Raw genomic sequence first — 25,869 nt, forward strand, 5'->3', positions numbered from 1 at the left:
CTCTTCCTATACTGATGGTTCTGCTCCTCGTCTTATTTACTGCTCTATTCTATGTCCTGTGTATAATATGGACTCTTCAGATTATGTTATACTCTGCCTGATGAAGAGGCTGGAGGAGTCTCCACGGCTGTGTCTCCTCTTCCTATACTGATGGTTCTGCTCCTCGTCTTATTTACTGCTCTATTCTACATCGTGTATAATATGGACTCCTCAGATTATGTGTTATACTCGGCCTGATGAAGAGGCTGGAGGAGTCTCCACAGCTGTGTCTCCTCTTCCCATACTGATGGTTCTGCTCCTCGTCTTATTTACTGCTCTATTCTGTGTCCTCCTGTGTATAATATGGACTCCTCAGATTATGTGTTATACTCGGCCTGATGAAGAGGCTGGAGGAGTCTCCACAGCTGTGTCTCCTCTTGCCATACTGATGGTTCTGCTCCTCGTCTTATTTACTGCTCTATTCTATGTCCTCCTGTGTATAATATGGACTCCTCAGATTATGTGTTATACTCGGCCTGATGAAGAGGCTGGAGGAGTCTCCACAGCTGTGTCTCCTCTTCCCATACTGATGGTTCTGCTCCTCGGCTTATTTACTGCTCTATTCTATGTCCTCCTGTGTATAATATGGACTCCTCAGATTATGTTATACTCGGCCTGATGAAGAGGCTGGAGGAGTCTCCACAGCTGTGTCTCCTCTTGCCATACTGATGGTTCTGCTCCTCGTCTTATTTACTGCTCTATTCTGTGTCCTCCTGTGTATAATATGGACTCCTCAGATTATGTGTTATACTCGGCCTGATGAAGAGGCTGGAGGAGTCTCCACAGCTGTGTCTCCTCTTGCCATACTGATGGTTCTGCTCCTCGTCTTATTTACTTCTCTATTCTGTGTCCTCCTGTGTATAATATGGACTCCTCAGATTATGTGTTATACTCGGCCTGATGAAGAGGCTGGAGGAATCTCCACAGCTGTGTCTCCTCTTCCCATACTGATGGTTCTGCTCCTCGTCTTATTTACTGCTCTATTCTATGTCCTGTGTATAATATAGACTCTTCAGATTATGTGTTATACTCGGCCTGATGAAGAGGCTGGAGGAGTCTCCACAGCTGTGTCTCCTCTTCCTATACTGATGGTTCTGTTCCTCGTCTTATTTACTGCTCTATTCTATGTCCTGTGTATAATATGGACTCCTCAGATTATGTGTTATACTCGGCCTGATGAAGAGGCCGGAGGAGTCTCCACAGCAGTGTCTCCTCTTCCCATACTGATGGTTCTGCTCCTCGTCTTATTTACTGCTCTATTCTATGTCCTCCTGTGTATAATATGGACTCCTCAGATTATGTGTTATACTCGGCCTGATGAAGAGGCTGGAGGAGTCTCCACAGCTGTGTCTCCTCTTCTCATACTGATGGTTCTGCTCCTCGTCTTATTTACTGCTCTATTCTATGTCCTGTGTATAATATGGACTCCTCAGATTATGTGTTATACTCGGCCTGATGAAGAGGCTGGAGGAGTCTCCACAGCTGTGTCTCCTCTTCCTATACTGATGGTTCTGCTCCTCGTCTTATTTACTGCTCTATTCTATGTCCTCCTGTGTATAATATGGACTCCTCAGATTATGTGTTATACTCGGCCTGATGAAGAGGCCGGAGGAGTCTCCACAGCTGTGTCTCCTCTTCCTATACTGATGGTTCTGCTCCTCGTCTTATTTGCTGCTCTATTCTATGTCCGGTGTATAATATGGACTCTTCAGATTATGTTATACTCGGCCTGATGAAGAGGCTGGAGGAGTCTCCACAGTAGTGTCTCCTCTTCCCATACTGATGGTTCTGCTCCTCGTCTTATTTACTGCTCTATTCTATGTCCTGTGTATAATATGGACTCTTCAGATTATGTGTTATACTCGGCCTGATGAAGAGGCTGGAGGAGTCTCCACAGCTGTGTCTCCTCTTCCTATACTGATGGTTCTGTTCCTCGTCTTATTTACTGCTCTATTCTATGTCCTGTGTATAATATGGACTCCTCAGATTATGTGTTATACTCGGCCTGATGAAGAGACCGGAGGAGTCTCCACAGCTGTGTCTCCTCTTCCCATACTGATGGTTCTGTTCCTCGTCTTATTTACTGCTCTATTCTGTGTCTTGTGTATAATATGGACTCCTCAGATTATGTGTTATACTCGGCCTGATGAAGAGGCTGGAGCAGTCTCCACAGCTGTGTCTCCTCTTCTCATACTGATGGTTCTGCTCCTCGTCTTATTTACTGCTCTATTCTATGTCCTCCTGTGTATAATATGGACTCCTCAGATTATGTTATACTCAGCCTGATGAAGAGGCTGGAGGAGTCTCCACAGCTGTGTCTCCTCTTCCTATACTGATGGTTCTGCTCCTCGTCTTATTTACTGCTCTATTCTATGTCCTCCTGTGTATAATATGGACTCCTCAGATTATGTGTTATACTCGGCCTGATGAAGAGGCTGGAGGAGTCTCCACAGCTGTGTCTCCTCTTCCTATACTGATGGTTCTGCTCCTCGTCTTATTTACTGCTCTATTCTATGTCCTCCTGTGTATAATATGGACTCTTCAGATTATGTAATACTCGGCCTGATGAAGAGGCTGGAGGAGTCTCCACAGCTGTGTCTCCTCTTCCCATACTGATGGTTCCGCTCCTCGTCTTATTTGCTGCTCTATTCTATGTCCGGTGTATAATATGGACTCTTCAGATTATGTGTTATACTCGGCCTGATGAAGAGGCCGGAGGAGTCTCCACAGCAGTGTCTCCTCTTCCCATACTGATGGTTCCGCTCCTCGTCTTATTTGCTGCTCTATTCTATGTCCGGTGTATAATATGGACTCTTCAGATTATGTTATACTCGGCCTGATGAAGAGGCTGGAGGAGTCTCCACAGTAGTGTCTCCTCTTCCCATACTGATGGTTCTGCTCCTCGTCTTATTTACTGCTCTATTCTATGTCCTCCTGTGTATAATATGGACTCCTCAGATTATGTTATACTCGGCCTGATGAAGAGGCTGGAGGAGTCTCCACAGCTGTCTCCTCTTCCTATACTGATAGTTCTGCTCCTCATCTTATTTACTGCTCTATTCTATGTCCTCCTGTGTATAATATGGACTCCTCAGATTATGTTATACTCGGCCTGATGAAGAGGCCGGAGGAGTCTCCACAGCTGTGTCTCCTCTTCCTATACTGATGGTTCTGCTCCTCGTCTTATTTACTGCTCTATTCTATGTCCTGTGTATAATATGGACTCCTCAGATTATGTGTTATACTCGGCCTGATGAAGAGGCCGGAGGAGTCTCCACAGCTGTGTCTCCTCTTCTCATACTGATGGTTCTGCTCCTTGTCTTATTTACTGCTCTATTATATGTCCTCCTGTGTATAATATGGACTCCTCAGATTATGTGTTATACTCGGCCTGATGAAGAGGCTGAAGGAGTCTCCACAGCTGTGTCTCCTCTTCCCATACTGATGGTTCTGCTCCTCGTCTTATTTACTGCTCTATTATATGTCCTCCTGTGTATAATATGGACTCCTCAGATTATGTGTTATACTCGGCCTGATGAAGAGGCCGGAGGAGTCTCCACAGCAGTGTCTCCTCTTCCCATACTGATGGTTCCGCTCCTCGTCTTATTTGCTGCTCTATTCTATGTCCGGTGTATAATATGGACTCTTCAGATTATGTTATACTCGGCCTGATGAAGAGGCTGGAGGAGTCTCCACAGTAGTGTCTCCTCTTCCCATACTGATGGTTCTGCTCCTCGTCTTATTTACTGCTCTATTCTATGTCCTCCTGTGTATAATATGGACTCCTCAGATTATGTTATACTCGGCCTGATGAAGAGGCTGGAGGAGTCTCCACAGCTGTCTCCTCTTCCTATACTGATAGTTCTGCTCCTCATCTTATTTACTGCTCTATTCTATGTCCTCCTGTGTATAATATGGACTCCTCAGATTATGTTATACTCGGCCTGATGAAGAGGCCGGAGGAGTCTCCACAGCTGTGTCTCCTCTTCCTATACTGATGGTTCTGCTCCTCGTCTTATTTACTGCTCTATTCTATGTCCTGTGTATAATATGGACTCCTCAGATTATGTGTTATACTCGGCCTGATGAAGAGGCCGGAGGAGTCTCCACAGCTGTGTCTCCTCTTCTCATACTGATGGTTCTGCTCCTTGTCTTATTTACTGCTCTATTATATGTCCTCCTGTGTATAATATGGACTCCTCAGATTATGTGTTATACTCGGCCTGATGAAGAGGCTGAAGGAGTCTCCACAGCTGTGTCTCCTCTTCCCATACTGATGGTTCTGCTCCTCGTCTTATTTACTGCTCTATTATATGTCCTCCTGTGTATAATATGGACTCCTCAGATTATGTGTTATACTCGGCCTGATGAAGAGGCTGGAGGAGTCTCCACAGCTGTGTCTCCTCTTCTCATACTGATGGTTCTGCTCCTTGTCTTATTTACTGCTCTATTATATGTCCTCCTGTGTATAATATGGACTCCTCAGATTATGTGTTATACTCGGCCTGATGAAGAGGCTGAAGGAGTCTCCACAGCTGTGTCTCCTCTTCCCATACTGATGGTTCTGCTCCTCGTCTTATTTACTGCTCTATTATATGTCCTCCTGTGTATAATATGGACTCCTCAGATTATGTGTTATACTCGGCCTGATGAAGAGGCCGGAGGAGTCTCCACAGCTGGGTCTCCTCTTCCTTTACTGATGGTTCTGCTCCTCGTCTTATTTTACTGCTCTATTCTGTGTCTTGTGTATAATATGGACTCCTCAGATTATGTTATACTCGGCCTGATGAAGAGGCTGGAGGAGTCTCCACAGCTGTGTCTCCTCTTCCCATACTGATGGTTCTGCTCCTCGTCTTATTTACTGCACTATTCTATGTCCTGTGCATAATATGGACTCTTCAGATTATGTGTTATACTCGGCCTGATGAAGAGACCGGAGGAGTCTCCACAGCTGTCTCCTCTTCCCATACTGATGGTTCTGCTCCTCGTCTTATTTTACTGCTCTATTCTGTGTCTTGTGTATAATATGGACTCCTCAGATTATGTTATACTCGGCCTGATGAAGAGGCTGGAGGAGTCTCCACAGCTGTGTCTCCTCTTCCCATACTGATGGTTCTGCTCCTCGTCTTATTTACTGCTCTATTCTATGTCCTGTGTATAATATGGACTCTTCAGATTATGTTATACTCGGCCTGATGAAGAGGCTGGAGGAGTCTCCACAGCTGTGTCTCCTCTTCCTATACTGATAGTTCTGTTCCTCCTCTTATTTACTGCTCTATTCTATGTCCTCCTGTGTATAATATGGACTCTTCAGATTATGTGTTATACTCGGCCTGATGAAGAGGCTGGAGGAGTCTCCACAGCTGTGTCTCCTCTTCCCATACTGATGGTTCTGCTCCTCGTCTTATTTACTGCTCTATTCTATGTCCTCCTGTGTATAATATGGACTCCTCAGATTATGTTATACTCGGCCTGATGAAGAGGCTGGAGGAGTCTCCACAGCTGTGTCTCCTCTTCCTATACTGATGGTTCTGCTCCTCGTCTTATTTACTGCTCTATTCTGTGTCTTGTGTATAATATGGACTCTTCAGATTATGTGTTATACTCGGCCTGATGAAGAGGCTGGAGGAGTCTCCACAGCTGTGTCTCCTCTTCCCATACTGATGGTTCTGCTCCTCGTCTTATTTACTGCTCTATTCTATGTCCTCCTGTGTATAATATGGACTCTTCAGATTATGTTATACTCGGCCTGATGAAGAGGCTGGAGGAGTCTCCACAGCTGTGTCTCCTCTTCTCATACTGATGGTTCTGCTCCTCGTCTTATTTACTGCTCTATTCTGTGTCCTGTGTATAATATGGACTCCTCAGATTATGTGTTATACTCGGCCTGATGAAGAGGCTGGAGGAGTCTCCACAGCTGTGTCTCCTCTTCCCATACTGATGGTTCTGCTCCTCGTCTTATTTACTGCTCTATTCTACATCGTGTATAATATGGACTCCTCAGATTATGTTATACTCGGCCTGATGAAGAGGCTGGAGGAGTCTCCACAGCTGTGTCTCCTCTTCCTATACTGATGGTTCTGCTCCTCGTCTTATTTACTGCTCTATTCTGTGTCCTGTGTATAATATGGACTCCTCAGATTATGTTATACTCGGCCTGATGAAGAGGCCGGAGGAGTCTCCACAGTTGTGTCTCCTCTTCCCATACTGATGGTTCTGCTCCTCGTCTTATTTACTGCTCTATTCTGTGTCCTCCTGTGTATAATATGGACTCCTCAGATTATGTTATACTCGGCCTGATGAAGAGGCTGGAGGAGTCTCCACAGCTGTGTCTCCTCTTCCTATACTGATGGTTCTGCTCCTCGTCTTATTTACTGCTCTATTCTATGTCCTCCTGTGTATAATATGGACTCCTCAGATTATGTTATACTCGGCCTGATGAAGAGGCTGGAGGAGTCTCCACAGCTGTGTCTCCTCTTCCTATACTGATGGTTCTGCTCCTCGTCTTATTTACTCCTCTATTCTATGTCCTCCTGTGTATAATATGGACTCCTCAGATTATGTTATACTCGGCCTGATGAAGAGGCTGGAGGAGTCTCCACAGCTGTGTCTCCTCTTCCTATACTGATGGTTCTGCTCCTCGTCTTATTTACTGCTCTATTCTATGTCCTGTGTATAATATGGACTCCTCAGATTATGTTATACTCGGCCTGATGAAGAGGCCGGAGGAGTCTCCACAGCTGTGTCTCCTCTTCCTATACTGATGGTTCTGCTCCTCGTCTTATTTACTGCTCTATTCTATGTCCTGTGTATAATATGGACTCCTCAGATTATGTTATACTCGGCCTGATGAAGAGGCTGGAGGAGTCTCCACAGCTGTGTCTCCTCTTCCCATACTGATGGTTCTGCTCCTCGTCTTATTTACTGCTCTATTCTACATCGTGTATAATATGGACTCCTCAGATTATGTGTTATATTCGGCCTGATGAAGAGGCTGGAGGAGTCTCCACGGCTGTGTCTCCTCTTCCTATACTGATGGTTCTGCTCCTCGTCTTATTTACTGCTCTATTCTATGTCCTGTGTATAATATGGACTCCTCAGATTATGTGTTATACTCGGCCTGATGAAGAGGCTGGAGGAGTCTCCACAGCTGTGTCTCCTCTTCCCATACTGATGGTTCTGCTCCTCGTCTTATTTACTGCTCTATTCTACATCGTGTATAATATGGACTCCTCAGATTATGTGTTATACTCGGCCTGATGAAGAGGCTGGAGGAGTCTCCACAGCTGTGTCTCCTCTTCCCATACTGATGGTTCCGCTCCTCGTCTTATTTACTGCTCTATTCTATGTCCTCCTGTGTATAATATGGACTCCTCAGATTATGTGTTATACTCGGCCTGATGAAGAGGCTGGAGGAGTCTCCACAGCTGTGTCTCCTCTTCCTATACTGATGGTTCTGCTCCTCGTCTTATTTACTGCTCTATTCTATGTCCTCCTGTGTATAATATGGACTCCTCAGATTATGTTATACTGGGCCTGATGAAGAGGCTGGAGGAGTCTCCACAGCTGTGTCTCCTCTTCCTATACTGATGGTTCTGCTCCTCGTCTTATTTACTGCTCTATTCTATGTCCTGTGTATAATATGGACTCCTCAGATTATGTGTTATACTCGGCCTGATGAAGAGGCTGGAGGAGTCTCCACAGCTGTGTCTCCTCTTCCCATACTGATGGTTCCGCTCCTCGTCTTATTTACTGCTCTATTCTATGTCCTGTGTATAATATGGACTCCTCAGATTATGTGTTATACTCGGCCTGATGAAGAGGCCGGAGGAGTCTCCACAGCTGTGTCTCCTCTTCCTATACTGATGGTTCTGCTCCTCGTCTTATTTACTGCTCTATTCTGTGTCCTCCTGTGTATAATATGGACTCCTCAGATTATGTGTTATACTCGGCCTGATGAAGAGGCTGGAGGAGTCTCCACAGCTGTGTCTCCTCTTCCTATACTGATGGTTCTGCTCCTCGTCTTATTTACTGCTCTATTCTGTGTCCTCCTGTGTATAATATGGACTCCTCAGATTATGTGTTATACTCGGCCTGATGAAGAGGCTGGAGGAGTCTCCAAAGCTGTGTCTCCTCTTCCTATACTGATGGTTCTGCTCCTCGTCTTATTTACTGCTCTATTCTATGTCCTGTGTATAATATGGACTCCTCAGATTATGTGTTATACTCGGCCTGATGAAGAGGCCGGAGGAGTCTCCACAGCAGTGTCTCCTCTTCCTATACTGATGGTTCTGCTCCTCGTCTTATTTACTGCTCTATTCTATGTCCTGTGTATAATATGGACTCCTCAGATTATGTTATACTCGGCCTGATGAAGAGGCTGGAGGAGTCTCCACAGCTGTGTCTCCTCTTCCCATACTGATGGTTCTGCTCCTCGTCTTATTTACTGCTCTATTCTATGTCCTCCTGTGTATAATATGGACTCCTCAGATTATGTGTTATACTCGGCCTGATGAAGAGGCTGGAGGAGTCTCCACAGCTGTGTCTCCTCTTCCCATACTGATGGTTCTGCTCCTCGTCTTATTTACTGCTCTATTCTATGTCCTCCTGTGTATAATATGGACTCCTCAGATTATGTGTTATACTCGGCCTGATGAAGAGGCTGGAGGAGTCTCCACAGCTGTGTCTCCTCTTCTCATACTGATGGTTCTGCTCCTCGTCTTATTTACTGCTCTATTCTGTGTCCTCCTGTGTATAATATGGACTCCTCAGATTATGTGTTATACTCGGCCTGATGAAGAGGCTGGAGGAGTCTCCACAGCTGTGTCTCCTCTTCCTATACTGATGGTTCTGTTCCTCATCTTATTTACTGCTCTATTCTATGTCCTGTGTATAATATGGACTCCTCAGGTTATGTTATACTCGGCCTGATGAAGAGGCTGGAGGAGTCTCCACAGCTGTGTCTCCTCTTCCTATACTGATGGTTCTGCTCCTCGTCTTATTTACTGCTCTATTCTATGTCCTGTGTATAATATGGACTCCTCAGATTATGTGTTATACTCGGCCTGATGAAGAGGCCGGAGGAGTCTCCACAGCTGTGTCTCCTCTTCCCATACTGATGGTTCTGTTCCTCATCTTATTTACTGCTCTATTCTGTGTCCTGTGTATAATATGGACTCCTCAGGTTATGTTATACTCGGCCTGATGAAGAGGCTGGAGGAGTCTCCACAGCTGTGTCTCCTCTTCTCATACTGATGGTTCTGTTTCTCGTCTTATTTACTGCTCTATTCTATGTCCTGTGTATAATATGGACTCCTCAGGTTATGTTATACTCGGCCTGATGAAGAGGCCGGAGGAGTCTCCACAGCTGTGTCTCCTCTTCCTATACTGATGGTTCTGCTCCTCGTCTTATTTACTGCTCTATTCTATGTCCTGTGTATAATATGGACTCCTCAGATTATATGTTATACTCGGTCTGATGAAGAGGCTGGAGGAGTCTCCACAGCTGTGTCTCCTCTTCCCATACTGATGGTTCTGCTCCTCGTCTTATTTACTGCTCTATTCTGTGTCTTGTGTATAATATGGACTCCTCAGGTTATGTGTTATACTCGGCCTGATGAAGAGGCCGGAGGAGTCTCCACAGCTGTGTCTCCTCTTCCCATACTGATGGTTCTGTTCCTCATCTTATTTACTGCTCTATTCTGTGTCCTGTGTATAATATGGACTCCTCAGATTATGTGTTATACTCGGCCTGATGAAGAGACCGGAGGAGTCTCCACAGCTGTGTCTCCTCTTCCCATACTGATGGTTCTGCTCCTCGTCTTATTTACTGCTCTATTCTGTGTCCTGTGTATAATATGGACTCCTCAGGTTATGTGTTATACTCGGCCTGATGAAGAGGCCGGAGGAGTCTCCACAGCTGTGTCTCCTCTTCCCATACTGATGGTTCTGTTCCTCATCTTATTTACTGCTCTATTCTGTGTCCTGTGTATAATATGGACTCCTCAGGTTATGTGTTATACTCGGCCTGATGAAGAGGCCGGAGGAGTCTCCACAGCTGTGTCTCCTCTTCCCATACTGATGGTTCTGTTCCTCATCTTATTTACTGCTCTATTCTGTGTCCTGTGTATAATATGGACTCCTCAGGTTATGTGTTATACTCGGCCTGATGAAGAGGCCGGAGGAGTCTCCACAGCTGTGTCTCCTCTTCCTATACTGATGGTTCTGTTCCTCATCTTATTTACTGCTCTATTCTGTGTCCTGTGTATAATATGGACTCCTCAGGTTATGTGTTATACTCGGCCTGATGAAGAGGCCGGAGGAGTCTCCACAGCTGTGTCTCCTCTTCCCATACTGATGGTTCTGCTCCTCGTCTTATTTACTGCTCTATTCTGTGTCTTGTGTATAATATGGACTCCTCAGGTTATGTGTTATACTCGGCCTGATGAAGAGGCTGGAGGAGTCTCCACAGCTGTGACTCCTCTTCTCATACTGATGGTTCTGTTTCTCGTCTTATTTGCTGCTCTATTCTATGTCCTCCTGTGTATAATATGGACTCCTCAGATTATGTGTTATACTCGGCCTGATGAAGAGGCTGAAGGAGTCTCCACAGCTGTGTCTCCTCTTCCTATACTGATGGTTCTGTTCCTCATCTTATTTACTGCTCTATTCTGTGTCCTGTGTATAATATGGACTCCTCAGATTATGTGTTATACTCGGCCTGATGAAGAGGCCGGAGGAGTCTCCACAGCTAATTTTATTACCATCTTTTTCGTTAGCCATTACAAGGTATCACCCACTGAGGACTCTCAGTTCTTTTAAACCTTTTTTTTTCTTCTATCTATTGAATAACACGGTACAAAAATCTATTTTACCTGTAAAGGAGCAGACAGATGTTTGGGGGAGGTTACTGCCGTCTCTGAGGAGGCCGTGCTTCTGCCGAGCCTGGTACAAGTGCATGGACTAGAGAAAACCGGAGCATCTGCCACGTACTGTTGTCAATCGCTTTGGTCACCCTGCTGGATTTGAAGAGCTATTCTAAAGACTAGTGGTTTATCTTCCTTGACATTGGATTAGCGGGTGGTGCCCCAGAGTTGTTCCTTTTGCTGGAGCAGGTTATAGATCTTGGGGAATGATATCTACATATCTTGATGGAACATTCTCTCACTGACACAATAAGGGTTGTTGAGTGGTCCGCTGTCCCCGCATGCTCGCTCACACGCCCCATGACTGTACTGAATATGGCTAACATTATGGGGACGTTTAATGGGATCAAAAAAGACCACTATCCACTGAACTAAGAAGACCACCAACATATGATCTGAGAGGAACCAGCACCATAGTAACATGTACTGGGAGAAGCTAAGACCACTAAGACCATAAGGACTTTACTGGTAGCAACTAAGACCACAGGGACCTTAAATGGTAGACCAACAAGTGCAACAGAGACTTCTACTAGGAAAACAAGTACCGTAGACGTGTATTGAGAGCAGCCAAGGTCACGGGACCTTTATTGGGAGCAGCTGAGGCCACAAACACCTTTACTGGGAGCGTCCTGAACCACGAGACCTGTAATAAGAGACCACCTGGATCTTGTGCTAGGACACTATGGAGCAGCAAAGTTCACACAAAACTTTTCAAACTAAAAGTTGACACCATGGATGGATGCACTTGGACTGTGTTTCTAGTGAAGGTCTCTGTGATTTCTTCTACCATTAGTATAGGTTTACATCCTCTTGGAGGCTCCTTGTAGAGAGCAGAGGGAATCTGAATCATGAACAAAAAGGGACCTGAAGGGGGAGACTACCAGGAGCAACCAAAAGCGCACACACACCTTCTTTGGGCAGTGTCATCAGTCCACTAGGACCTTCATTGGGGGCCAACAAGGTCCGGTACTGGGAACATCCAAAACTAGAAGGAATAGTATTGGGAGACACAGGCTACAAACACCTATACCATGAGGAACTGAGACTACAGGACCTGAAATTTGGAGACATCTACTGAATGAAGCCAAGACCATAGGGACTACAGCGAGGTATATCTGCAATTGGGCTAGTCAATCTTACTATTGGGTTGTTTTAACTCTTTCCCATATAGATTGCTCAGCGTAGAAGAAACACTGGACTTTTAGCAAGAGGCCAGTGAGACTTGTGGCCAAGACCACTAGTACTTTCAATGGGAACAGTCAAAATCCACATGAACCTTTGTTGGGAGTAGCTGAGACCTAAGGTATCTTCAGTAAAAACAGAGGTCCCTAGTAGTGGAAAATATCAAAGCCATAACTATAGTGACCTGTAGGGAGAGATCACTGGGAACCGCAAAGACCAAGGGGCAGCCATTGAGAGCAACCAAGATCACTGCAACTTGTACCAGGACAGTACATGAACCTTATCGTGAACTGCCAGGCCCAAAGGTATTTTCACTGGGAACAGACAAAACCAGTAGGGCCTTCATTGTCAAGACCACGTGGACATGTACTGCCACACCACTATGGCCTGTTCTAGGAACACTAGATGCCTTCACTGGGAATAGTAGAAACTATGAGATCCTATTATGGGAGAAACAAAGCCTACTGGACCACTCACTGAGCTGACTGTGAACCTGGTTGTAGTCATCACAGGGGCCTGTACTAAGAGCAACTGAAACTGAGTGCACCTTCCTTCAGATCAACCCAGACAATGGGGACCTCCCTGCAAAATGTTGAGACAACACGGCCTCTTGTACATGATGGAGACAAAACCACTGAGACTTGTAGACCTTCTTTGGGACCAGGGAAGATCATGGAGACCTATACTAGGAATGAGCACAGGAATCTCTACTCAGAGACCTGAAGACCACAGGATGCTGCTGCCAAAGTCAAGGAGACCTATAGTGGAAAACCACTAGAAACAACAGAGACCACAGGGACCAGTCATGGCAATCTGTACTGGTAGCACCTAAGACTACAGGCACCAATACTGCCTGAAGTGGGAGAGTACAAGGGGCTGTAATCAAAGACCATATGTGACGCTCTGACAAAATCAGGTGGTCACAGAACACTGCATCCATCTTCTAGATGCAGGATTCCCTCCTATTTGGCCTTCCAACACAAACCCACACAGGTACCTAACACCAGCCAAAGCCTAGTCACCCCCCCCCCACCCCCAGGACAATAGGGACACACCAGTGGGCGGGGCCAGGCAGATGGTGACGCCCATCTAGGGGTCCAGAGGTGTGATGGGAGGGGCCAGAGGGAGTTGAGACAGTCGGTAGAGGCAGCAGAGTTGGACAGTGGAAGTGAGAGGAGTAAAGTGGTAGTTGGGGTTTGTAGCTCCCGGACTACCTACTTGACCTGACTAGGTGTCAGACGGCAGAGCAGGGCCACAGGCGACGGAGACCTTAAGTGGACCGGGGCAGGGTTGTTGCCCGCCGGTGCAGACAGCGGGAATCTGGTCCGGAGGTCATGCACAGTCGGGGTACCTGGACCCTAGGGAGAGGACAGCTTCAAGCACCTTGTCAATTAGCCAGCAGGGGACAAGATTCCAAGTCTTGTCCCACCAGCAGCCCAGATAGAGCGAGACGGAAGCCCAACGCGGGGGATAAGGCGTCTGCAAGTGCTTGCAAAAATCCCACGGGTCAGTTCTCACGGGCGACAGCTCCCACAGCAAAGACACTGGGAGTGGACTTCCCTGTTTCATGCGGACTAGTCAACACACAAAGCACCAACCTAAAGTGCAGGAGGAAGGGCCCCCTGTTCTGTTCACCGGTGTGCGGGACCCGAGCACACCTCTCCGGAGGCTACCGGTTACCGGCAGTTGGTTTACTATCTGGACTCTGTGTGACTTTATTCAAAATAGTGAGTACACCGGTATCATCCGGTCCAACCCCGCAGACTGAGCCCCATCACGCTATCTCACCAACACCTGTGCCCCAGGACAACACCTCCCCTACCCTTGGAGGGGTTACCATCCTGTTGCCCCCCTCCATTAGCCCCGGGCACCCAATACCAAGGCAGCGGCGGTGTCACCAACAAATCCCCTATATAATAACTCCCCCCTTTTTCACTTGCGGGCGACAGACTGGTGCTCAGGCCCCGGAACATGCTTCCCCTCGACCCACCGCCACGACCCCGGATCCGAGCCTATCAAGCAGCCCCTTCCCCTGGCCTGTCCCGTGCCCGCAACACATACACACCATTATTCAGAGCACCATTATTCAGAGCAGCCAAGACCATGGGGGCCGGTAGTGCAATACCACAGCGACCTGAACCAGACACCACATGGACCTTTACTGGGAACAGTCACCAATGGGAACCAGTAGTGGAAGACCAACAAGAACAGACGGCACCGCACCCTGTACTCAGACACCATCAGGACCTTTACTGGGAACAGTCACCAAGACAACGGGGGACCAATAGCGGAAGACCACCAGGAAAAACATAGGCCATATGACCTGTACTGAGAGCAGCCGGGTCCACGGAGACCTCCACCAGGAGACCACAGTCAGCTGAGACAAGCACGTGACCATATACAGTCATCTTCTGCTTCTTGCGGGAGTTACGGCAGGCAATTAAAAAAAATAAAATACATTTTGGCTTCTAGAGGAGGTTGTAAATGGGAAGGCTACTATTGGGGGGGGGGGGAGGCTACTATCGGGGGGGAAGGCTACTATCGGGGGAGGGGGGGGGGGGACATATCATTGGTGCATTCTGGGGCCTCCAAAGCAGGTGGACTGTGCATTACGAGGAGTCATTGGACTGGAAAGGCCCCGTAGTGTTCTTACACAGGGACCTCTGCAGCTTGGTCTGCTTCGGCCCACTATGTAATGCCCTATATGTATAGGCCTGGCCTCCTAACACACCTTAAATGGAACAGCAGATATGGGGGAAATGCCGAGAGAGAGGCACGAGGCGGACCGCCAGCCACAACACACACAGGCCCAAGGGCAAGCCGCCAGCCACCACACACACAGGCCCGGGGCACGCCGCCAGCTAACACACACACAGGCACGAGGCGGACCGCCGGCCACACCACACACAGGCCCGGGGCACGCCGCCAGCCAACACACACACAGGCCCGGGGCACACCGCCAGCCATACCACACACAGGCCCGGGGCACGCCGCCAGCCACCACACACACAGGCCCGGGGCACGCCGCCAGCCAACACACACACAGGCCCGGGGCACACCGCCGGCCACACCACACACAGGCCCGGGGCACGCCGCCGGCCACACCACACACAGGCCCGGGGCACGCCGCCGGCCACACCACACACAGGCCCGGGGCACGCCGCCGGCCACACCACACACACAGGCCCGGGGCACGCCGCCGGCCACACCACACACAGGCCCGGGGCACGCCGCCGGCCACACCACACACAGGCCCGGGGCACGCCGCCGGCCACACCACACACACAGGCCCGGGGCACGCCGCCGGCCACACCACACACAGGCCCGGGCACGCCGCCGGCCACACCACACACAGGCCCAGGGCACGCCGCCGGCCACCACACACACAGCCCCGGGGCACCCCGCCAGCCACCACACACACAGGCCATGGGCACACCGCCAGCCACCACACACACAGGCCGGGGGCACACCGCCGGCCACACCACACACAGGCCCAGGGCACGCCGCCGGCCACACCACACACAGGCCCAGGGCACGCCGCCGGCCACACCACACACAGGCCCAGGGCACGCCGCCAGCCACCACACACAGGCCCAGGGCACCCCGCCAGCCACCACACACACAGCCCCGGGGCACCCCGCCAGCCACCACACACACAGGCCGGGGGCACACCGCCAGCCACCACACACACAGGCCGGGGGCACACCGCCAGCCACCACACACACAGGCCCGGGGCACACCGCCAGCCAACACACACACAGGCCCGGGGCACACCGCCGGCCACACCACACACAGGCCCGGGGCACGCCGCCAGCCAACACACACACAGGCCCAAGGGCACGCCGCCAGCCACACCACACACACACAGGCCCAAGTGCACGCCGCCAGCCACAACACACACGCCGTGGTGTGTGCGGTTCTTGCCCGGGGGGCCTTCTTCTGTTGTAACCTTAGAAGATGGGGTAACGCGAGAGATGTTCTAGCACATCAAGACAATGGGGGGGGGGGGGGTCATGTGATATCCTAGGAAGGCTTCTTAACAGTACAAGCAGTAAGACTATGGAATCCAGACCATGATAGGGAGAAACAGTGACGATAACAATGAAGAGACAGGAGTTCTAGTTAATAGACTAGTTATTACACCCATCATACATCAGCAGCGCTCCTGCGAGTTTCCTCGCGGCTCCCCTCCCGTCACCCACCCTGGGTCTCCTCGCGGCTCCCCTCCCGTCACCCACCCTGGGTCTCCTCGCGGCTCCCCTCCCGTCACCCACCCTGGGTCTCCTCGCGGCTCCCCTCCCGTCACCCACCCTGGGTCTCCTCGCGGCTCCCCTCCCGTCACCCACCCTGGGTCTCCTCGCGGCTCCCCTCCCGTCACCCACCCTGGGTCTCCTCGCGGCTCCCCTCCCGTCACCCACCCTGGGTCTCCTCGCGGCTCCCCTCCCGTCACCCACCCTGGGTCTCCTCGCGGCTCCCCTCCCGTCACCCACCCTGGGTCTCCTCGCGGCTCCCCTCCCGTCACCCACCCTGGGTCTCCTCGCGGCTCCCCTCCCGTCACCCACCCTGGGTCTCCTCGCGGCTCCCCTCCCGTCACCCACCCTGGGTCTCCTCGCGGCTCCCCTCCCGTCACCCACCCTGGGTCTCCTCGCGGCTCCCCTCCAGTCACCCACCCTGGGTCTCCTCGCGGCTCCCCTCCCGTCACCCACCCTGGGTCTCCTCGCGGCTCCCCTCCCGTCACCCACCTACGATGGAGAAGACGAGCTCCTTGGCTTGGACACAGGTGTGGACGACCTCCTTCCCCTGCAGAGCGACGCTCTCCCTCCTCTCCAGCTCCTCCAGGAGTTTATTCAGCTCCTCAATTCGAGATCCAGAGCAGAAATCCAGATCAGTCAGAAGTCGTGCCGGAGACGCCATGCCCCGCCTGCAAAACAGAAGGTGCAATGCTCTGCAGAGGCCAGAGGAGGAATAATCTGCAAAATATCAGTGAGGGGACAGAGCAATGCTCTGCAGAGGCCAGAGGTGGAATAATCTGCACAATATCAGTGAGGGGACAGAGCAATGCTCTGCAGAGGCCAGAGGTGGGATAATCTGCACAATATCACTGAGGACAGAGCAATGCTCTGCAGAGGCCAGAGGTGGAATAATCTGCACAATATCAGTGAGGGGACAGTGCAATGCTCTGCAGAGGCCAGAGGTGGGATAATCTGCAAAATATCAGTGAGGGGACAGTGCAATGCTCTGCAGAGGCCAGAGGCAGAATAACCTGCAGAATATCACTGAGGACAGAGCAATGCTCTGCAGAGGCCAGAGGTGGAATAAACTGCAGAATATCACTGAGGACAGAGAAATGCTCTGCAGAGGCCAGAGGTGGGATAATCTGCAGAATATCACTGAGGACAGAGCAATGCTCTGCAGAGGCCAGAGGTGGGATAATCTGCAGAATATCAGTGAGGACAGAGCAATGCTCTGCAGAGGCCAGAGGTGGGATAATCTGCAGAGTATCACTGAGGACAGAGCAATGCTCTGCAGAGGCCAGAGGTGGGATAATCTGCAGAATATCAGTGAGGGGACAGAGCAATGCTCTGCAGAGGCCAGAGGTGGGATAATCTGCAGAATATCAGTGAGGACAGAGCAATGCTCTGCAGAGGCCAGAGGTGGGATAATCTGCAGAATATCACTGAGGACAGAGCAATGCTCTGCAGAGGCCAGAGGTGGGATAATCTGCAAAATATCAGTGAGGGGACAGAGCAATGCTCTGCAGAGGCCAGAGGTGGGATAATCTGCAGAATATCAGTGAGGACAGAGCAATGCTCTGCAGAGGCCAGAGGTGGAATAATCTGCAGAATATCAGTGAGGACAGAGCAATGCTCTGCAGAGGCCAGAGGTGGAATAAACTGCAGAATATCACTGAGGACAGAGCAATGCTCTGCAGAGGCCAGAGGTGGAATAAACTGCAGAATATCACTGAGGACAGAGCAATGCTCTGCAGAGGCCAGAGGTGGAATAAACTGCAGAATATCACTGAGGACAGAGCAATGCTCTGCAGAGGCCAGAGGTGGAATAATCTGCACAATATCAGTGAGGGGACAGTGCAATGCTCTGCAGAGGCCAGAGGCAGAATAACCTGCAGAATATCACTGAGGACAGAGCAATGCTCTGCAGAGGCCAGAGGCGGAATAACCTGCAGAATATCACTGAGGACAGAGCAATGCTCTGCAGAGGCCAGAGGTGGAATAAACTGCAGAATATCACTGAGGACAGAGCAATGCTCTGCAGAGGCCAGAGGTGGGATAATCTGCAAAATATCAGTGAGGACAGAGCAATGCTCTGCAGAGGCCAGAGGTGGGATAACCTGCAGAATATCAGTGAGGACAGAGCAATGCTCTGCAGAGGCCAGAGGTGGGATAATCTGCAGAGTATCACTGAGGACAGAGCAATGCTCTGCAGAGGCCAGAGGTGGGATAATCTGCAGAGTATCACTGAGGACAGAGCAATGCTCTGCAGAGGCCAGAGGTGGGATAATCTGCAAAATATCAGTGAGGACAGAGCAATGCTCTGCAGAGGCCAGAGGTGGGATAATCTGCAGAATATCAGTGAGGACAGAGCAATGCTCTGCAGAGGCCAGAGGTGGGATAATCTGCAGAGTATCACTGAGGACAGAGCAATGCTCTGCAGAGGCCAGAGGTGGAATAAACTGCAGAATATCACTGAGGACAGAGCAATGCTCTGCAGAGGCCAGAGGTGGGATAATCTGCAAAATATCAGTGAGGACAGAGCAATGCTCTGCAGAGGCCAGAGGTGGGATAATCTGCAGAATATCAGTGAGGACAGAGCAATGCTCTGCAGAGGCCAGAGGTGGGATAATCTGCAAAATATCAGTGAGGACAGAGCAATGCTCTGCAGAGGCCAGAGGTGGGATAATCTGCAAAATATCACTGAGGACAGAGCAATGCTCTGCAGAGGCCAGAGGTGGGATAACCTGCAGAATATCACTGAGGACAGAGCAATGCTCTGCAGAGGCCAGAGGTGGAATAAACTGCAGAGTATCACTGAGGACAGAGCAATGCTCTGCAGAGGCCAGAGGTGGGATAACCTGCAGAATATCACTGAGGACAGAGCAATGCTCTGCAGAGGCCAGAGGTGGGATAATCTGCAAAATATCAGTGAGGACAGAGCAATGCTCTGCAGAGGCCAGAGGTGGGATAATCTGCAGAATATCAGTGAGGACAGAGCAATGCTCTGCAGAGGCCAGAGGTGGGATAATCTGCAGAGTATCACTGAGGACAGAGCAATGCTCTGCAGAGGCCAGAGGTGGGATAATCTGCAGAATATCACTGAGGACAGAGCAATGCTCTGCAGAGGCCAGAGGTGGGATAATCTGCAAAATATCAGTGAGGACAGAGCAATGCTCTGCAGAGGCCAGAGGTGGAATAAACTGCAGAATATCACTGAGGACAGAGCAATGCTCTGCAGAGGCCAGAGGTGGGATAATCTGCAAAATATCAGTGAGGACAGAGCAATGCTCTGCAGAGGCCAGAGGTGGGATAATCTGCAGAATATCACTGAGGACAGAGCAATGCTCTGCAGAGGCCAGAGGTGGGATAATCTGCAAAATATCAGTGAGGACAGAGCAATGCTCTGCAGAGGCCAGAGGTGGGATAATCTGCAAAATATCACTGAGGACAGAGCAATGCTCTGCAGAGGCCAGAGGTGGGATAACCTGCAGAATATCACTGAGGACAGAGCAATGCTCTGCAGAGGCCAGAGGTGGGATAATCTGCAGAATATCACTGAGGACAGAGCAATGCTCTGCAGAGGCCAGAGGTGGGATAATCTGCAAAATATCAGTGAGGACAGAGCAATGCTCTGCAGAGGCCAGAGGTGGAATAAACTGCAGAATATCACTGAGGACAGAGCAATGCTCTGCAGAGGCCAGAGATGGAATAAACTGCAGAATATCACTGAGGACAGAGCAATGCTCTGCAGAGGCCAGAGATGGAATAAACTGCAGAATATCACTGAGGACAGAGCAATGCTCTGCAGAGGCCAGAGGTGGAATAAACTGCAGAATATCACTGAGGACAGAGCAATGCTCTGCAGAGGCCAGAGGTGGGATAACCTGCAGAATATCAGTGAGGACAGAGCAATGCTCTGCAGAGGCCAGAGGTGGGATAATCTGCAGAGTATCACTGAGGACAGAGCAATGCTCTGCAGAGGCCAGAGGTGGGATAATCTGCAGAATATCAGTGAGGACAGAGCAATGCTCTGCAGAGGCCAGAGGTGGGATAATCTGCAGAGTATCACTGAGGACAGAGCAATGCTCTGCAGAGGCCAGAGGTGGGATAATCTGCAGAATATCAGTGAGGGGACAGAGCAATGCTCTGCAGAGGCCAGAGGTGGAATAAACTGCAGAATATCACTGAGGACAGAGCAATGCTCTGCAGAGGCCAGAGATGGAATAAACTGCAGAATATCACTGAGGACAGAGCAATGCTCTGCAGAGGCCAGAGATGGAATAAACTGCAGAATATCACTGAGGACAGAGCAATGCTCTGCAGAGGCCAGAGGTGGAATAAACTGCAGAATATCACTGAGGACAGAGCAATGCTCTGCAGAGGCCAGAGGTGGGATAACCTGCAGAATATCAGTGAGGACAGAGCAATGCTCTGCAGAGGCCAGAGGTGGGATAATCTGCAGAGTATCACTGAGGACAGAGCAATGCTCTGCAGAGGCCAGAGGTGGGATAATCTGCAGAATATCAGTGAGGACAGAGCAATGCTCTGCAGAGGCCAGAGGTGGGATAATCTGCAGAGTATCACTGAGGACAGAGCAATGCTCTGCAGAGGCCAGAGGTGGGATAATCTGCAGAATATCAGTGAGGGGACAGAGCAATGCTCTGCAGAGGCCAGAGGTGGGATAATCTGCAGAATATCAGTGAGGGGACAGAGCAATGCTCTGCAGAGGCCAGAGGTGGGATAACCTGCAGAATATCACTGAGGACAGAGCAATGCTCTGCAGAGGCCAGAGGTGGGATAATCTGCAGAATATCACTGAGGACAGAGCAATGCTCTGCAGAGGCCAGAGGTGGGATAATCTGCAAAATATCAGTGAGGACAGAGCAATGCTCTGCAGAGGCCAGAGGTGGAATAAACTGCAGAATATCACTGAGGACAGAGCAATGCTCTGCAGAGGCCAGAGATGGAATAAACTGCAGAATATCACTGAGGACAGAGCAATGCTCTGCAGAGGCCAGAGGTGGAATAACCTGCAGAATATCACTGAGGACAGAGCAATGCTCTGCAGAGGCCAGAGGTGGAATAAACTGCAGAATATCACTGAGGACAGAGCAATGCTCTGCAGAGGCCAGAGGTGGAATAATCTGCACAATATCAGTGAGGGGACAGTGCAATGCTCTGCAGAGGCCAGAGGCAGAATAACCTGCAGAATATCACTGAGGACAGAGCAATGCTCTGCAGAGGCCAGAGGTGGGATAACCTGCAGAATATCAGTGAGGACAGAGCAATGCTCTGCAGAGGCCAGAGGTGGGATAATCTGCAGAGTATCACTGAGGACAGAGCAATGCTCTGCAGAGGCCAGAGGTGGGATAATCTGCAGAATATCAGTGAGGACAGAGCAATGCTCTGCAGAGGCCAGAGGTGGGATAATCTGCAGAATATCACTGAGGACAGAGCAATGCTCTGCAGAGGCCAGAGGTGGGATAATCTGCAGAATATCAGTGAGGACAGAGCAATGCTCTGCAGAGGCCAGAGGTGGAATAAACTGCAGAATATCACTGAGGACAGAGCAATGCTCTGCAGAGGCCAGAGATGGAATAAACTGCAGAATATCACTGAGGACAGAGCAATGCTCTGCAGAGGCCAGAGGTGGAATAACCTGCAGAATATCACTGAGGACAGAGCAATGCTCTGCAGAGGCCAGAGGTGGAATAAACTGCAGAATATCACTGAGGACAGAGCAATGCTCTGCAGAGGCCAGAGGTGGAATAATCTGCACAATATCAGTGAGGGGACAGTGCAATGCTCTGCAGAGGCCAGAGGCAGAATAACCTGCAGAATATCACTGAGGACAGAGCAATGCTCTGCAGAGGCCAGAGGTGGGATAACCTGCAGAATATCAGTGAGGACAGAGCAATGCTCTGCAGAGGCCAGAGGTGGGATAATCTGCAGAGTATCACTGAGGACAGAGCAATGCTCTGCAGAGGCCAGAGGTGGGATAATCTGCAGAATATCAGTGAGGACAGAGCAATGCTCTGCAGAGGCCAGAGGTGGGATAATCTGCAGAATATCACTGAGGACAGAGCAATGCTCTGCAGAGGCCAGAGGTGGGATAATCTGCAGAATATCAGTGAGGACAGAGCAATGCTCTGCAGAGGCCAGAGGTGGGATAACCTGCAGAATATCAGTGAGGACAGAGCAATGCTCTGCAGAGGCCAGAGGTGGGATAATCTGCAGAATATCACTGAGGACAGAGCAATGCTCTGCAGAGGCCAGAGGTGGGATAATCTGCAGAATATCACTGAGGACAGAGCAATGCTCTGCAGAGGCCAGAGGTGGGATAATCTGCAGAATATCAGTGAGGACAGAGCAATGCTCTGCAGAGGCCAGAGGTGGGATAACCTGCAGAATATCAGTGAGGACAGAGCAATGCTCTGCAGAGGCCAGAGGTGGGATAATCTGCAGAATATCACTGAGGACAGAGCAATGCTCTGCAGAGGCCAGAGGTGGAATAAACTGCAGAATATCACTGAGGACAGAGCAATGCTCTGCAGAGGCCAGAGGTGGGATAACCTGCAGAATATCAGTGAGGACAGAGCAATGCTCTGCAGAGGCCAGAGGTGGGATAATCTGCAGAGTATCACTGAGGACAGAGCAATGCTCTGCAGAGGCCAGAGGTGGGATAATCTGCAGAATATCAGTGAGGACAGAGCAATGCTCTGCAGAGGCCAGAGGTGGGATAATCTGCAGAATATCACTGAGGACAGAGCAATGCTCTGCAGAGGCCAGAGGTGGGATAATCTGCAGAATATCAGTGAGGACAGAGCAATGCTCTGCAGAGGCCAGAGGTGGAATAAACTGCAGAATATCACTGAGGACAGAGCAATGCTCTGCAGAGGCCAGAGATGGAATAAACTGCAGAATATCACTGAGGACAGAGCAATGCTCTGCAGAGGCCAGAGGTGGAATAACCTGCAGAATATCACTGAGGACAGAGCAATGCTCTGCAGAGGCCAGAGGTGGAATAAACTGCAGAATATCACTGAGGACAGAGCAATGCTCTGCAGAGGCCAGAGGTGGAATAATCTGCACAATATCAGTGAGGGGACAGTGCAATGCTCTGCAGAGGCCAGAGGCAGAATAACCTGCAGAATATCACTGAGGACAGAGCAATGCTCTGCAGAGGCCAGAGGTGGGATAACCTGCAGAATATCAGTGAGGACAGAGCAATGCTCTGCAGAGGCCAGAGGTGGGATAATCTGCAGAGTATCACTGAGGACAGAGCAATGCTCTGCAGAGGCCAGAGGTGGGATAATCTGCAGAATATCAGTGAGGACAGAGCAATGCTCTGCAGAGGCCAGAGGTGGGATAATCTGCAGAATATCACTGAGGACAGAGCAATGCTCTGCAGAGGCCAGAGGTGGGATAATCTGCAGAATATCAGTGAGGACAGAGCAATGCTCTGCAGAGGCCAGAGGTGGGATAACCTGCAGAATATCAGTGAGGACAGAGCAATGCTCTGCAGAGGCCAGAGGTGGGATAATCTGCAGAATATCACTGAGGACAGAGCAATGCTCTGCAGAGGCCAGAGGTGGGATAATCTGCAGAATATCACTGAGGACAGAGCAATGCTCTGCAGAGGCCAGAGGTGGGATAATCTGCAGAATATCAGTGAGGACAGAGCAATGCTCTGCAGAGGCCAGAGGTGGGATAACCTGCAGAATATCAGTGAGGACAGAGCAATGCTCTGCAGAGGCCAGAGGTGGGATAATCTGCAGAATATCACTGAGGACAGAGCAATGCTCTGCAGAGGCCAGAGGTGGGATAATCTGCAGAATATCAGTGAGGACAGAGCAATGCTCTGCAGAGGCCAGAGGTGGGATAATCTGCAGAATATCAGTGAGGACAGAGCAATGCTCTGCAGAGGCCAGAGGTGGGATAATCTGCAGAATATCACTGAGGACAGAGCAATGCTCTGCAGAGGCCAGAGGTGGGATAAACTGCAGAATATCACTGAGGACAGAGCAATGCTCTGCAGAGGCCAGAGGTGGGATAAACTGCAGAATATCACTGAGGACAGAGCAATGCTCTGCAGAGGCCAGAGGTGGGATAATCTGCAGAATATCAGTGAGGACAGAGCAATGCTCTGCAGAGGCCAGAGGTGGGATAATCTGCAGAATATCACTGAGGACAGAGCAATGCTCTGCAGAGGCCAGAGGTGGGATAATCTGCAGAATATCAGTGAGGACAGAGCAATGCTCTGCAGAGGCCAGAGGTGGGATAATCTGCAGAGTATCACTGAGGACAGAGCAATGCTCTGCAGAGGCCAGAGGTGGGATAATCTGCAGAATTTCAGACAGAGCAATGCTCTGCAACTCTTCCGCCTGTGTGACTGTCGGTACCTTGTGTCGCGCTGTGCTGTCGTTACAGTGTCGCAGTCACCGCTGCATGAAAAGAAGAAACCGGAGAAATCTCCGGCAAAACCGATCACCAGCGACCATCAGAGCAGTGTGCACACCTCCGGAGCGGAACTCACTTCCTGGATATAAGCCCCGCCTATCACAGCGCACCTGAGCCGCTCAGCCCCGCCCCTCACCGCACACGTGAGCCGCTCAGTCACGCCCCTCACCGCTCTGCCCCACCCCTGACTGTGCACACCTGAGCTGCTCTGCCCCACCTCTCACTGTGCACACCTGAGCCGCTCTGCCCCATCCCTCACTGTCCACACCTGAGCCGCTCTGCCCCATCCCTCACTATGCACACCTGAGCCGCTCTGCCCCATCCCTCACTATGCACACCTGAGCTGCTCTGCCCCATCCCTCACTGTCCACACCTGAGCCGCTCTGCCCCATCCCTCACTATGCACACCTGAGCTGCTCTGCCCCATCCCTCACTATGCACACCTGAGCTGCTCTGCCCCATCCCTCACTGTGCACACCTGAGCCGCTCTGCCCCACCCCTCACTGTCCACACCTGAGCCGCTCTGCCCCACCCCTCACTGTCAACACCTGAGCCGCTCTGCCCCATCCCTCACTGTGCACACCTGAGCTGCTTTTCCCCACCCCTCACTGCCCACACCTGAGCTTCTTTTCCCCACCCCTCACTGTCCACACCTGAGCCGCTCTGCCCCACCCCTCACTGTGCACATCTGAGCTTCTTTTCCCCATCCCTCACTGTCCACACCTGAGCCGCTCTGCCCCATCCCTCACTATGCACACCTGAGCTGCTCTGCCCCATCCCTCACTATGCACACCTGAGCCGCTCTGCCCCATCCCTCACTATGCACACCTGAGCTGCTCTGCCCCATCCCTCACTATGCACACCTGAGCTGCTCTGCCCCATCCCTCACTGTGCACACCTGAGCCGCTCTGCCCCACCCCTCACTGTCAACACCTGAGCCGCTCTGCCCCATCCCTCACTGTGCACACCTGAGCTTCTTTTCCCCATCCCTCACTGTCCACACCTGAGCCGCTCTGCCCCATCCCTCA

The 25,869-nt window shown here is 50.6% G+C and overlaps 1 protein-coding gene across 1 annotated transcript in view; it reads right to left on the reverse strand.

Moving 5' to 3' along the window:
* LOC142266789 (nucleotidyltransferase MB21D2-like) overlaps nucleotides 1-24,897 on the reverse strand; it is a 71,112-nt gene extending 46,215 nt beyond the window's left edge. Inside the window, exons 1-2 of the mRNA XM_075332321.1 lie at nucleotides 24,784-24,897; nucleotides 16,889-17,067 (exon numbers count right to left, since the gene is read on the reverse strand). Coding sequence (XP_075188436.1) covers nucleotides 16,889-17,060 — 172 coding nt within the window. The 5' untranslated portion in view covers nucleotides 17,061-17,067; nucleotides 24,784-24,897. The remainder of the gene's footprint in view (nucleotides 1-16,888; nucleotides 17,068-24,783) is intronic.
* Nucleotides 24,898-25,869: the final 972 nt, after the last annotated feature.

This window comes from Anomaloglossus baeobatrachus, unplaced genomic scaffold, assembly GCF_048569485.1.
Source record: "Anomaloglossus baeobatrachus isolate aAnoBae1 unplaced genomic scaffold, aAnoBae1.hap1 Scaffold_291, whole genome shotgun sequence".
NCBI lineage: Eukaryota > Metazoa > Chordata > Amphibia > Anura > Aromobatidae > Anomaloglossus > Anomaloglossus baeobatrachus.